This window comes from Prionailurus viverrinus, chromosome D1, assembly GCF_022837055.1.
Source record: "Prionailurus viverrinus isolate Anna chromosome D1, UM_Priviv_1.0, whole genome shotgun sequence".
In the NCBI taxonomy this organism is placed as follows: domain Eukaryota; kingdom Metazoa; phylum Chordata; class Mammalia; order Carnivora; family Felidae; genus Prionailurus; species Prionailurus viverrinus.
The window spans coordinates 85,121,007-85,135,515 of record NC_062570.1 but is presented as its reverse complement, the minus strand read 5'-3'; the positions used below and the strand labels follow the sequence as shown (position 1 = coordinate 85,135,515).

General features: G+C 41.6%; 1 protein-coding gene across 5 annotated transcripts in view; it reads left to right on the top strand.

The window, feature by feature from the left end:
• MPPED2 (metallophosphoesterase domain containing 2) overlaps positions 1-14,509 on the top strand; it is a 176,007-nt gene that overhangs the window by 77,013 nt on the left and 84,485 nt on the right. For all 5 annotated transcript variants that reach the window (XR_007145029.1, XR_007145028.1, XM_047824193.1 and 2 more), the window contains one exon: positions 9,734-9,959. Coding sequence is in view for 3 of the 5 variants with exons in the window: in XM_047824193.1 (XP_047680149.1) it covers positions 9,734-9,959 (226 nt within the window). In the remaining 2 variants the exon portion in view is untranslated. The remainder of the gene's footprint in view (positions 1-9,733; positions 9,960-14,509) is intronic.

Here is a 14,509-nt window from a genome sequence, read left to right as displayed (position 1 = left end):
TTTTTAAAGACTTTATGGGGAACAAAACAATATATTCATCAGCTCACCATAGGTTTTTGTCAGTCAACGCTCCTAGTTTATTAAAAATATTTGTGGAATATTGTTTTAAGGTGGTAAGAAGTAGGAGATGGGCCCCTTACCCTGAATGAGGTTACAATGCACAATGGAAGACAGGGTAAAAATGATGATAATAAATACTAATTATCTTTGTGTGTCCAGTTAGGATTAGGTCCTTTAGTGATCACACTCAGTCTGCATTTTCCATTCTGTAATGCAGGTTGTACCATTATCCTCATTTTTTCCAATGAGTAATATGAAGGTTAAAGAGCATGTTTTGAGTTTGAGTTTCACAGATGATAAGTGACAGAACCAAAAACTTGGTCCCATATCTGTCTGACTCCACAGCCCATGACCTTCCCATCATGCCATATATCCCTACTTTCTAGTATGTTTGAATAATAGAAACATGCACACAGCTGGTTCAGATGAGCCTTGACAGTGTCTTCACCAGTTCTTTTTGTGACTGTTCACTGGAACCCTGATTTGAATCTAGTTTTCTGAAGCTTGAAGAAGTAGATTGAAGGGTAATTAAGGAGATAGTCTTAGCTGTTCAGATGGAATTTGTTGTATGGGGTATAAATCTTTCTCAACAAGCCAAGCCTCCATTTGTAAGGGAGAGATTGGATGAAATACTGTGAAGAAACTACCTGTGGCCCCAGCCAGATGGTAACACTCGAGTATAACTGGAACTGCAGTTCAGCAGACCAGTTACCATCACGTCTTCATATGTAGAATGTGCCATGTTGGTCTGGGTGAAAACTTAGTGATACTCAGTTGGGAAACAACGTGGATATTGCCATTTGTTTTTACTCCTTTGTGACTGCCTTTTAAAATGTGTGAATGTGAATGTGTGTATGTGCCTGTGTGTGTGTTTAAATCATGGAAAGTTATGTTAGATTAAGGTTATGGTTGAGACTGGAAATGCATGCAACACCGAGGGACTGCTGAGCAACGGTGAAATCTCTAAGCTGGTGTCTTTAGTAATTATGGGTGCTAACAGTCTGCTCCCTCGTGGTTTATACTTCCCAGTGATGTTACCTGCCATCAGTGCCACATACTAGTGACTACTGAGGTCCAGAAGGGGTCTGCTTTCCTGGGTGGGGGACGGGTTTTGTCTCCTTTGTGTGGATTAAGGCTTACAGCATCTTCCGGTGCCTTGGGATTCTTTTCATGGAGGAGGCTGAAGAAGAGGAGGGAGCGTTTCAGTTGTGGCCTCTTATGCTATCCCTGATTCCTGCCGTGAACTACTGGGCTTTCACTCGGCAATCCTCACATTCTCCTGGGTTTCCGGCTCAGCCCTGACATTATTGTAATATAGTTTTCTGTGTTTAATATTTCTTAGACTTGGTTTCCCATTGCAAGCATGGAAGAAACCCTAATGCATGAGTTTCAGAGGAGAAGGTAGCAGTCTGAACCTGCTGTGTGGCTCCATCAGCAAGTGTGAGTATTAACGTTAGAGCTGTCAGGACTTGTGAAAATTAATGGAGCCTGACGGGGGACAGACTGAGGTCAGAGACGGAGCTTTGCCCTGATTGAATGTTTCTGGTGGCTTCGCAGCCGAGGCAAGTGAGTGCAAACCGTGAGCCGAGAGGGATTGCCAGAGGTCCATTCATTCATTTATCAAGTAGGCAGTGGGCACCAACTCATGCCAAGCATTTTTCTAGATGCTCAGGGAACAGTGGGGAAAGGTGGGCTCTGCCCACTTATAACTGACAGAGGCCTCTCCCGGCCTCCAGGCTCAACTCAGCCTTGCCCAGCTATCAGCCCCTAGTAATCCAAGGAAGGAATGTAGCTAACCTATCTCCTTAGTCCATCCCGGAGCCTCAGTTCTTCCATCCTGTGGCCACTGGTATTTTTTTTCTTTCATCTTCCTGCAGAATTTTCTGCTTGAACAGTTTTCAAGCCCAAGTTACTCTTAGTCCTCAGTGGAATGGAGAGACTTCAGGAGTTTGAACATTTTCCCTCTCTGCTGGAGTCATGATATTAAAAATACAATAATAATTTTAAACAGAAAAAAATGCTGCCTTTTATCTACCTTGGGGGTATAACAAGGTCCTTTTATAACACTGGCATTAGGGAACAGTGTCTTAAAACAGGCCCCTGACACTGCCCCATGCAGGCTGAGGGTTTCAGAAATGTGATTGAGTTGTAATATATCTCTTTTGTTTAGAAACAGTCCCACGATAATAGGTCTGACTGTATATCTGTTTTATTCCTTTTTAATTTCAGTAAATTAGTTTTTTTTCCTAGGACACCGGTGAGGGAAAGTTGGCCCGAAGGCTGTGCCTTGTGAGTTTGATTTTCCTGGGTATCTAGAAGCTATAGCACATTCTCTTCCTGTCTTGTCATCTGTGTGTTTTCTTCTTGCTGCGTAGTAAACTTTATTTCATATGAGCCTTATGCCACACACATTTTTGGTTTCTTTATATATTTTCAAAGTCTATCTTTTAGGGGTTTGGAGGGGAGTGGGCATAGAGATTGGAGGTATTGAAATTTGTCAAATACATATTTGTTACATAACTAGGTTTTCTTTTACCCACAAAACCTTGCAAGCCACGTTTGCTTTGGGTTGCTCTCCTTCACAAAGAACTACTGCTATACTCTGGGTTTTTGTTTTCATCGGTTTTAGCAGAAATAAATAGGAGATAGCAGTCCTTCAGCCTTGCTCATCAGATCCCTGATAAAAAATGGGACATAGGGAAGGCGCTTTTTGGCATTAGCCAAAACCATTTTGGTTACCCCTATTTTCCATACTTGCCTTTCATAAGGAGTGAAGAACGTGGGGTGGGAGGCCGTCTTCTAGCAGGTGGCAGGCAGATTCCCAAGAGAAGTGACTATTCTGGAATTGACTTTGGATTTTGATTTGACTGGAACTTAAGTTTTTTAGTGGAATACATTTTGTAGTGATTTGTGGCAGAAAACTAGGTCACAGTTGTATGATACTTAATTTTGAGGGACATTAACTTTTATTGGTGGTGGCGGGAGGGGCAAGCTAGCAAGGAGTCTTGTTTAGCCAGAGCAGTGGTGCTATATGTTTATTTTTAAATGGTGATACACACGTGTGCTGGTCCTCACCACCCTCCTTACTTCTACCTAGTCTAAGTCACATTTCTGTTTTACCTCTCCAGCCTCGGTAGGTGTTTGGATTTATTACCTTGGACTTGTATTCTGTCAAAGTCTTATCTCAGTTTTCAGAATAGAGCCAACACGTTTTTAAATTCTATGACCCTGCATAAAGTTGGTTCCCTTCTCCTTCCCAAGGCCATGACCTTCCCTTCCTTGGGTAGGCTCCCAAATTCTTCTGGGAGCTGGTGGGTAAGAAATTACACCCACAGCTGCAGTAGCATGTGGGGAATGCCTTAATTGAGCCAGGATGTGTGTTGTTGCAGTGTGAAGCTGAAACTGCTTCATGACCTCTGGAGGAGAAATCCATGACCCAGCCAGTTTTATTTCGTGATACAAACAGAAAGGGCCATACCTGCGTAGAGCTAGAGAAAAGGATCGCCCTATGTGGAGGAATGCTATGAGGAGGACTCACGTAAGGGGTAGGTCTTGAGCCAAACTTCCTAAGACTTAAAAATGTGGGATCACCTGGAAGAAAAGTAGCACGGGAAGCAGAAGCGCTATTCTTGTCCCGCTGGTGCCTCCATCTTGGCCTGTGGTTTTGCTTAGCAGGCGGCAGCACCTCTCTGGCACTCCATTTCTTCATCGGTAAAATGGAATTGGATAAACCAGTGGCTTTCTCTTTACTATTTTTAAAGCAGGGATAGCCCTTCACAGGAAATCTTTCCCCAGACTGTAAAGTGAGGGCAAGCATGGCCGCTGTGGTGAGCGCGGGAGCAGGTCTCTCCCTTGTGCCCTGATCTCTCTCCTCATCACCCTGCCCCAGCTGCAGGGAGGCTCACGGAAACGCAGCTCTCAAATCACCAGGTCAGGCTGGCTCTGAAGATCCTGCTGGGTCCATGTGTTGGGATTCATGGGAGCCACTTTAAGTCACACATTAAATGTCCAAGGTTTGGTAAGGAAGGGAGGCTGACTTTGGCACGGTTCGCTGTGTGTCTGCTTTAAGGTTGTTGTGGATTATCAGACATGCGCATAGCTGAAGATCCTAAAGTTTTCTAGTCATTCTGTTCCCCTCTTTGTACTCCTAGAAGAGTACCCCCAGCTGATTCTATGAAGATATTACGGATATTCCAGATGAACAGTCACTCTTGAGAGATGTTCCCAATCACTGGTTATACTATTCGCTTGGGAATGCAAGACTGATCCTGGCAGAGTTTTTGGGAACCAGTAAATATTAGAAATCATACAGAAGGAGAGAAGCAGTGTGTTCAAGGGACACACTTTGCTGGGTGAGCATCATCTTGACAGAAGCAGCTGGGTTTGCCCTGCATGCAGGTTGAAGGCCTCATAGGTCCACTCGCCATCCCCTCTAGATCCAGATGCCTTCATGACTCTAATAATAACTTTTGTTAACTTGAAGGACACCTTAGCCCATGCCAACTTCTGCCTTTGGAAAACCAAAGTTCTCTTTCCATCTCAGATGCTTTTCCTTGGCAATAGTGCCATCGTGCCCTTGTGACCGGGGAGTGATCCGATTTGTGGATAAACTAATATTTTCTTGGATGGCAACTGGGAAGGATAATCATTGTAATAATTACTGTATCACAGCTTGTATCTATTGAGTCATGACGTGTTAGAAACTGTGCCAGTTCTTTACATGCAGCATCTTGCTTAATGTGCACCGAACCTTGGGGGTGATATTATCATTTCCCCCATTTAGATGTGAGGAAAGTCCAGTTTAAAAATGGTTTGTTGGAGATTTTTTGGCTAGACTGAATTTTGGGGCAGAGAATAGGACACTTCAGGAGGCTTAAACTGAGTAAATTCTGTGTAACCATGTGTCTCTGGAGGACAGTGTGACAGTGGTTTAAACTTTGTCATATCCCAAGATGATAAGCTCAGTTCCTGTAATTCTCCTAAGGAAGCTCCTGGCAAATCATACAGAAGTTCATTCATTCTTCCACTTATTCAGCAAATACTGTGTGTTTCCATTTGGAAGGTATTGAACCATATACTTTGGGTCAAATAAGGAGCCCCAAGCCATGTTCCATGCCATCAAGGACTTCACAGTCGAGGGGCAGACAAATCACATGCAAAAAGCAAAACTAAAAAATAAAAATGGAGTAAGAAAAATAATTAACATGCACTGATTGCTTATTTCATACCATGCATATGCTTTAGAAAGTTTATCTCACTTTATCTTAAACACAGGGTTTGAAGTGGGCACAGTTATTATCCTCATTTTGCTAACACACTTGAGAGAACATAAGGACTCTGTCCAAAGCCATGCAGCCAATGTGTGGTGAAGCCTTCAGCAGAGTCCCTGCTCTTAACCTCATGCTGCCTCCACCGTTTAAACTGTAATAGTTGAGAAACTGGTCTACAGAGAATAGAAATGTGAGACATACAGTAAGGAAATACTAAATAATATACATAGAAGTAACGGTGAAGAGGGAGAGTCTAATGAGTCCCCTGAAAACAAGATGGGAGACAAAGGGAGCTGAGGAAGAAGAGAAGGGAGAGAGGAGATACCGAAGAAAGAGAAGGAGAACCAGGGACTGCAGCAGCTGTTATCAAGAGAATAGAGACTTTGAGGGACAGGGATGTCACTGCAGTGTGGTGTGATCCGTGGAGATGAGAAGTGAGAAAATATCTTGGCTTTGGCTATTAGTAAGTTTTATTGACATTCTGGGGAAGCTTTGGGAAGAGAATAGAAACAGAAGCCAGATTGCATTTGGTAAATTCTGAGTAACCATACATCTCTAAATTGCTGGTTCTAATAACAGAGGAGACCATCAGGCAACACAAACATGGTAAGTGGGCCAGGTGTGAGAATTCATAGGGAGTGGGAAGGTCCGTGGCCAACTGGAGGTCCGTATTTCCTGGTCTTTTGATTTTCCAAAAGTAGCTAGAAAATCAGAATTTTTTGCATGATACATCTTGACCTCTAAATATTAGTTCAGGGGTGCCTGGGTGGCTCAGTTTGTTGAGTATCCAACTCCCAACTTTGGCTCAGGTCATGATCTCATGGTTTGTGGGATTGAGCCCCACATCAGGCTCTGTGCTGATAGTGCAGAGCCTGCTTGAGATTCTCTCTCTCCCTCTCTGTCTGCCCCTCCCCTGTTCGTGCACACTCGCATGCTTTCTGTCTCTCTTTCTCTCTAGATAAATAAACATTTAAAAAAAAATAAACGTTCAATTAGAAAAACACACACACACACAAAAGCATTGAGGGCCCAGTGTAATACATCTGTGGGCTGTATTTGGTCTACCAGCTGCAAGCTGGAATCCTCTTTCCAAAAGTTTAGATGGGAGATGAAGAAGCATCTCAAAGAAGAAGCATGGTTTAGGATTGTGTGTGTGTGTGTGTCTGTATTTGTGTGTCAAGGGCTGCTTATTTTTGTTTTCTTGCTTTCTTGTATTCATTTACTTGCTATAGACGTCATTCTGCCATATTTGTGAATTATCTGTATTATGATTAGCTTAGTTTTCTTTAAGTCACCTCTTATTTTGTATGTAAAAATAGAAAAATAAAAATAGAGATGAAAAGTAGAAACGAAAAATGAAGCCATGTATCATTACTTGTACTGTTACATTATATTTTTCCAGAATGCATTTTTAAAACCTACTTGACATTTTGTCAAAAGTTCATCCCCATTCCACTTAAAATAATCGCGTGTATCGCTAGTAGAACATATACTATGTCTTGGGAAAGATGAATGCTTAGGGTTCGTTAGGTCATTCAAAGCAAGAGTTTCTCCATGTTAGAATAACTGTATATGGCCTTGGTTTTTTTTATTCAGGCAGGTCAACTTCAATGGCCTGATCTGAATAAAATGGATAAAGGCAGGCACCTCTTTGTCTGACAATTTTTCAATGATGCTATTTGAATACCAAGAAGTTTGGAGCTTGACTGCAGAGCCTTCCATATTAATATAGCCTTGGGAAAAAAAAACCCAAATACCATCAAGTAACAAGAGATTTGTCAGCTGTCCTGGTTACACTTTTCATATAAAACATAAAGGTCGGAAGATTATAGATGAAAGGTCAGTTCAGCTATCTATATCTATCTCTATCTCATCTCTATCTCTATCTCTATCTCTATCTCTATATCTATCTATAGAGATATACCTATAAATATAGAGATAGAGATAGAGATAGATATCAGGCATATATCAGATATATGTCAGGCAAATATCAGGCATATATCAGGTGTATATCTCATAACATAGGTAACAGAGGATGGAAGTTGGAAACTACTATTGAATTCTCAGAAAGAGATGAGTTTGTTGGCAGTGTGTAAATATCATCACTGTTTCTGTGGCTGTTCATTCTGATAGCTACTTCTTTATGCTGAGTCTCCAAAATTTGATGTAAAAGACACCGAAGAGGACTGTCTTCCTGAGGAAGATTTACTTTGCAGCAGTTTTACGTTCTTAAAATAAATGGTTGGAAGGGGGAAATGGACTTCTTTTGCCTTCTCAGTCTCATCCATGCCATTCCCAAACCAAAACTTTAAACTGGAAAAAGCAAGAAGCCAAGCCCTCGTGCAAGGGCAGTGGTGCATAAAGAAAGGTTTACAGTGAGTCCATCATCATGAAAGATTAAAGGGGAACTGGGCAGCTGTAGCGTGACTTGTACAAATAGAGTTGCTCAAAGATTCGTGCAGGTATGACCTGCCTTGATACCCATTACTGTCCAGGAGAATGTTTCACCCCATTCCGGCTTTGGGAGCACAGGTGATTCTGGGGGTGCAGTATCAGGCCAAAGGGGGTCACAGAGCCATGAGAGTCATGGGGCATCTCACAGATTTCCAGTGTGAGCAGTGTTGGAGATTTACGGCCTGTTGATACATCTTTCAACTGTATTTTAAGTGCAGGGAATTGCGCAGGATATCGTCATTCTGTCCAAGTAGCTTGCAACATACGTCACAGCTCCTTATTGCCTTATGCTAGTGCACATTATAAACGCACAAAAACATACACCTGAGAGAGGCTTCCTATTTTCTGTGAGCTCTTCAGCACAGCCTTGTGCATAACTGAGGCCAAAGGCATGTCACGTAGCACCGTGCGCTAGTAGTCAAGCATATCCATTGACGCTTGGCCACGATGTTTGCGGTTTCAGCTTTCTGCGGTGTTATTTTCTGACTGCTTTCATCTCTCTGTTAAGCTTCCCCATTAGACCATGTGCTATGTATGCAGTTTCATTACTGATAGAAACCTAAACATCGAAAGCTAAAGAAAACAGCATTACAAAGCATATTCTGGTGATCTTAAAAATCGTTTCAATGTTGGCAAATATGTTTGCAGCGCGCTGCTGAGATTGCGGACTTCATGGCGTGGTCTCTGCAGTTTGCATTGCTGAAGTCCATGTACCTATGGCAAAACTTGCCTCCGCCCCCAAAATATAATTTTCTTCCCCACTAAGCTTCATTAATTAAATCATTGACTCTGGCTTGCTGGTAAGGACCAATTCTTACAACAAGTGTATCCAATTTCCTGCTAGTGGTAACTTTCATTCTTCCTGGAATAGCAGGAAACATTAATTTTGCATTGGACCCAGGAGTCTCAGGAAGCTGGAATTATAGGCACCATTGCCCTACCCTTTTCTCCCCTAAAATAAAATGAAATGAAATAAAATGAGCAGCAGCTCTGCAGTGAGGCTTGAGGGATGGGTAATGACAAAGAAGAGAAAGGGCATTAATTTCAGGATGGGGACAGCTGCCCGGCACTATCTCCCTTTGGATTTTGGTTCTTACAGCATCACGGTGAGTTATTAATATGTATGATCTATACTTTATTCAAACATTATAAATCTATGCAGAAGTCTGGTGTTTGGGTTTTCCTTTATAGCTTTCATTCTTCTTCCCAGAATTATCTCATTTTGATCGGGAAACTTTTGCATAAAAAGCACACACCGAGAACTCACATTTCCATACCATAAATATTAAAAGGGGGTTAAGCTTTACAGTTTCTTCTCCCATCCCAATGGGAGGAAAGTTAGCCTTCTAATCAGGGGGCCATTATTAATGTTCTTTTTATTCACAAGCCAAAAGGTAAACTTTAACTGACAATATGAAATTGTACTACATAGTTCCTTTCATTTATGTAAATTGTGGAATGCTTGCCTATGTCATGTCTTTTGTATGATATACTATAAATATACTTTTGAAGGATGTCCTGCAAATCAAGCGGTTATCTGAGCTGTTAAGAACAGTTGGTTGGCTTATTTTTTTGAGGACCAACCAAGTCCAGACCTTTGTTAAGGATTGTGATTAAAGTGTTTTTCTCTGGATAATTATTAAGTACGGATTTGTCACAGTATACATTCATCACAGTGAATCTGTAGCACAGAGAAGAGGGAAATGGAACAAGAAAGCTGAATGTCTTCTTAGTAGCTTTTAAGCTTCTTAGCAGCTTCCTGTCTCCTGTTTATTGTCATTTTTTGCCAGCATAAAGGCGTAGTCATAAATTTTGGTTCCCATGGAAATATAAAGAAATGCGTGAGCTATTTCACTTGGGTGTACTGTCTGCTAATCACCCAGTCTCGGCTGTTGTACTTCGTGATGGGAAATGAACGTGCTAATTGGTACTCTTTTTTCTTATTTCAGGAAACCTGCCATATGAATATAAAATAGTGATTGCTGGGAATCATGAACTGACATTTGATAAAGAATTCATGGCAGACCTTGTTAAACAGGACTACTACCGTTTCCCCTCTGTGTCCAAATTGAAACCAGAGGACTTTGACAACGTTCAGTCCCTCCTGACAAACAGTATTTACTTACAAGACTCGGAGGTAACAGTGAAGGGATTCAGGATATACGGGGCACCTTGGTAAGTGCTCATTCGAACAATCTTCCCCTTCGTTTTTTTTAGCTAAGAAATCCTGGTGCAGACTTAGGTGCTTTCAATGCAAAGGATAAGAGCGGAAAGAAACCTTATTGCTGCAGTTCGAACATGACACGTATTCCAGCACTGCTGGAAAGAGTATCACTTGTTTTTGTGATGCAGATTTCTTTAGGCAAGATCAGTAGAAGTGGGGCTTTGGTAGGTGTGTATATGTTTATGTGACTGAGGCTGCGTGTGTGTCTGTGGGACACAGGAAGATTTGGGGGAAGGTCACTGTGTTACTCTTCATGCAGATGCATCTACTCTGAACACTCCATCAGCCTTAGGTAACTCATTTCCCTCTCATTTCATACTGGACGCATTCATAAAATATCTTGCTTAGATTAGGGTTTCTAAAATCTTGCTACACATCAGAACCACCTGACCAACTCAGAAGAAATACAGATTTTGAAGCCATACCCCCAGAGACTCTGATTCTCTTTCCTGAGGTAGAGCCCAGCAATTTGTATTTTTAAAGCTTCCCAGACGAGACTGACGTGCAGACAGTTTGAATGTTGTAGGTTGAGAGCTCAGCGCTAGAATGCTCAGCACTGAGCTCTAGACAGGTTGAAACAGGTGCATATTCTTTGGGGCCAGACAGGAGGCATTTTGATCTTGTCTCCATCATTTGTCAGTTGTGTGGTTTTGAAGAAGTTAATTCACGGAGGATGAGCCTCCATTTCTGCATCTCAAGACAGTGGACATAGTACCTACTTTAGAGGGTTATGAGGATTAAATTAGGTGGTGTTTGTAATGGATATGGAAGAATGCCTGGTCATTTGCCAAGGATAATGATTATCATTTTCTGGCCTTGGTTCTGCCACTGAGTATTTATGTGAACTTGAACAAGTCACTTAGCCTCCAAACCAGTTTCTTCATCTTGAAAATGGGAGTGTTAGACTAGAAGATCAACATCAGGGGAGTCTTGGATTTTTATTTATTTATATATCTACTTTTTGAGAGCTCTGTATGTATATAGAGCAGAAAAACTAACCTTTACCCACCCAACTTGGAGAAGTATCCCAGCCTTGCCCTAGGATTTGCGGCTAAGACTGCAAGAGGACAAACAGCGTGACTTCCCTTTGGCCATCTCACTCACCAGTTTGGTTCGTTCTGGGTAGAATAGAAAGTTGAGATATATTCTCAATAGTTGACAATTTTTTTTTCCCTAGCTTTACTAGGTGGTATCCAGAAGGGCTGTTGAGTGAACACAGGAATATATTTTATTTTAAAATCCACCTGGCAATGATTGTGAACTCTTACTTGAGTCCTTGCTACATGCCAGGCATTGTTCTAAGTCCTTTTTTGTCTTTTATATCCTTTTCTTCTAAATGCCTTTAAGAAATGGACGCTGTTGTGATTCTCATTTGGCAGGGGAAAAAAACTCAGGCACAGAAAGGTTGAGTAACCGCGCAGGGATCACACAGATAGTTAGTGGTAGCTTCCTAATTTTGAGTCTGACTGTGGGGTGCATGGTATGACTGAGGTGGTGGTGGTGGTGTGGCCACTGCAGTGGTTATATCCAGCTGTATTAGTGTATATCAGTTAATGTTTGTTATACGTGAGAAGGTGTTTTAAGGGCAGGAGAACAAACCGTAGAAATTGGTCCTATCAAACTACGCTAATCTGAAAACTGGTCTCAGGTAACATAGGGTGTCCATATTAGCATTTCTGAGCAAAGGGCAGGAGAGGGAGCTTTTCCAGCCTCACAGCTCACGTCCTAATGACTATGCAGTAGTTGAGGAATGACCTTTGATTGACAGAGAAGCACTACATGGAGTTAAGCTCAGTTTTTTAGCACCTGAAGATAATTTTTGAAAATTTTTCGAAGGCACACAACGTGGAAGGCCGTTCCCGAACAAGCCGGACTTTCAGAGATCTCTGGATTGATAGTTCCTTGGAATGATGATAACAAACAAACTAACTCCATTATCTGAACAGATGCAGTTCTGTTGAGGATAGGGTTTAGCTAACCCAGTTGACGGCTGTGATGAACGAGGGAGTGACTTTGGATCCACAGGAAGATCTTGCAGCATCTCAAGGAAAAGCAAAACAAAATAAAACAAACAAACAAACAAACAAAAAAAACCCACATAGTAACTCAAATCTGTGATATGATGGAGGCATAATCTTTTTCTGATGGCACAAACTTCAGACGTTTATATCTGAGCTGAATTGGTGTCATTCAAAAATTGTTTATTTTAATATTGGAGAGGGTAGATAATCAAGAAAATAGGCAGGATGAGCCCTCTGAAATGTTATCCTGGAGTTGTCTTTATACATAATTTGTTGGGGTTTCCAGAAAGTTTAATCTATCACCTGCCTAGCATTTCCTTGCAATGAGGGAGATATGTGTCACCCATAGGAATTGCTGGTACTTTGACTTGTAACTAAGAATACAGAGGTTGATGAAAAGCAAATTTCATTTTCAATATGTATTTTGGAGCTGTCAGTCATTTGGATCCCACTGTGAAGGTATTTTGTTAAAATTAATATTCCCAGGACTGCTGATAATCTGGACACTGATTTAGGAATCCCTGCATTGGCCTTTCTGTGCCGAAAACACAGATATTCCTAGTTTTATCACTTATTCAGCCCTGGCACCCTAGGTGAATTTCTGAACATCTCTCTGCCCCGTTTTCTCATCTTTAAAGTGGGAGATGTCAGCATTACTTCTTTCATACAGTTGCTATGAGGATCAGTGAGTTAATAGTGCACCCACAGCACCCAAAGATTTCCTGGCATAGAGTAAGCACTTAATAAATGTGAGCTAGTACTCATAGGGGGGCTGGTCTTTCAAGTTTACTTCATACTTTTGTCCATCGTCATATGAAGATTGTTACACCAGGAGTCAGATGGGGTGGGTTCTAGCATTAGGTCAGCCTCTGCTGATTGAGTGGCACTAGGCAAATCACTGAACATCTGGTTTTGTAAAACAGGGCCAACAAGGTCCGCCCTATTTTCTCTCAGGCACAACTCCCTTAAATGGTCACCAAAGTTAGAATTTTCAAAGAGTATCCATATTTTCAGGAATGCTTGATTATTTTAATATCTTGTACACTTTTTAACTTCTTTCACTATTAAGAGTTTGACTTACAGGGGCGCCTGGGTGGCTCGGTCAGTTAAGTGTCCGACTTTGGCCCAGGTCATGATCTCATGGTTCATGAGTTCAAGCCCCACATTGGGCTCTCTGCTGTCAGCACAGAGCCTGCTTTGGATCACTCTGTCTCCCTCTCTATGTTCCCCCCCACAAAAAAAAATAATAAATAAACATTAAAAATAAAGAATTTGAGTAGAAGCAAAGTTTAGGGGGATTTATACCAGAGCTACCACTTTTCTTCCTTCAGAAGTTAGGATTTTCCATCCCTGAGATTCACTAGTAGGTGAATGTCTGCTTAGTACCCATTAGTTATTCCAACCCCAAAATAACGTAAAGTGGTTTAAGTTTGATTTCCATGCTTGATTTCCAATGAATTTTGATATGACTAGTGGTCTCAATTTCAAAACAATCAAAATAACATCCGTGATCCCAAGGATTTCCATTCTGTCACCGGTTTCTCAAAGGTGATTGCCATCCAACCAGGAAGATAGCTACAACTCACGTATTTAAAAAATGTGGATTGTGACTCGTGTTCAGTACAGAAAAGAAATATCAGTCCACATTAATTACAGTGTTTTAATTTGTAGCACAGTTGAAAGCTTCCTAAAGAGGGATAATTAAAGCAATGTCTTTAAATTTACAATTTAGCAGGAATTTGTACATGGAGACTAATTTATAACACTTTAAAGGATTCATATGTGTTTGCAATAGGAGTGCACCGTGGTACTTCTCAGATCCCCAAGGGAGAGGATCTGGATGTGGTTAGATGGGTCTGGGAAAATTCAGTGCCCTTCCTATACTGAAGAAGGTGTAAGTGGGCTACCTTGTCCTGGAAGAGAGGTGATCCCTTGGAAGGAGGTCAAGAGCTGACTGGTTTCAGGCAGCACCCCTGCTTCATGAGACCTCATGGCAGATTTTGTGGTTTCTGTGTGTAATCCTTCACCATCTTGTTCTTCTACGAATCTTGAAGAAAGGAATCAGCCATGATGTATTACCTTCCTTGGGAGTAACAGTTCAGTCACAGCTTTTCTTAACGTCTCCTGTATTGCTTTTCTCTCATTCTTTGGGGGTTGGAGAAGAGGGTCTTGTGTTGCCAGACAGGACTTTAGTCCCATGATGGGAAAGCTTGTGGATTTCTCATATCCATCGCATTGCTTCTCTGCCACACAAGGGTTCCTGATTTCCTCTTTGTGATCACTCTCAGTTCTGTCTTTTCCAAAGGCTGAGTATGGTTTGAAAGAGGAGATGATATTTTAATCTGTGGTCTGGCCAGGGTAGAGGGGAGGTAGAATTTTGAAATCATCTTTGTATTTTTGGTTATTGGATCTAGAGCCAGCATCTTAGCACAAGTAGGTTTCAGTAAACTCATTTGTGGGACCAGCCCCTTTTTTCTTTT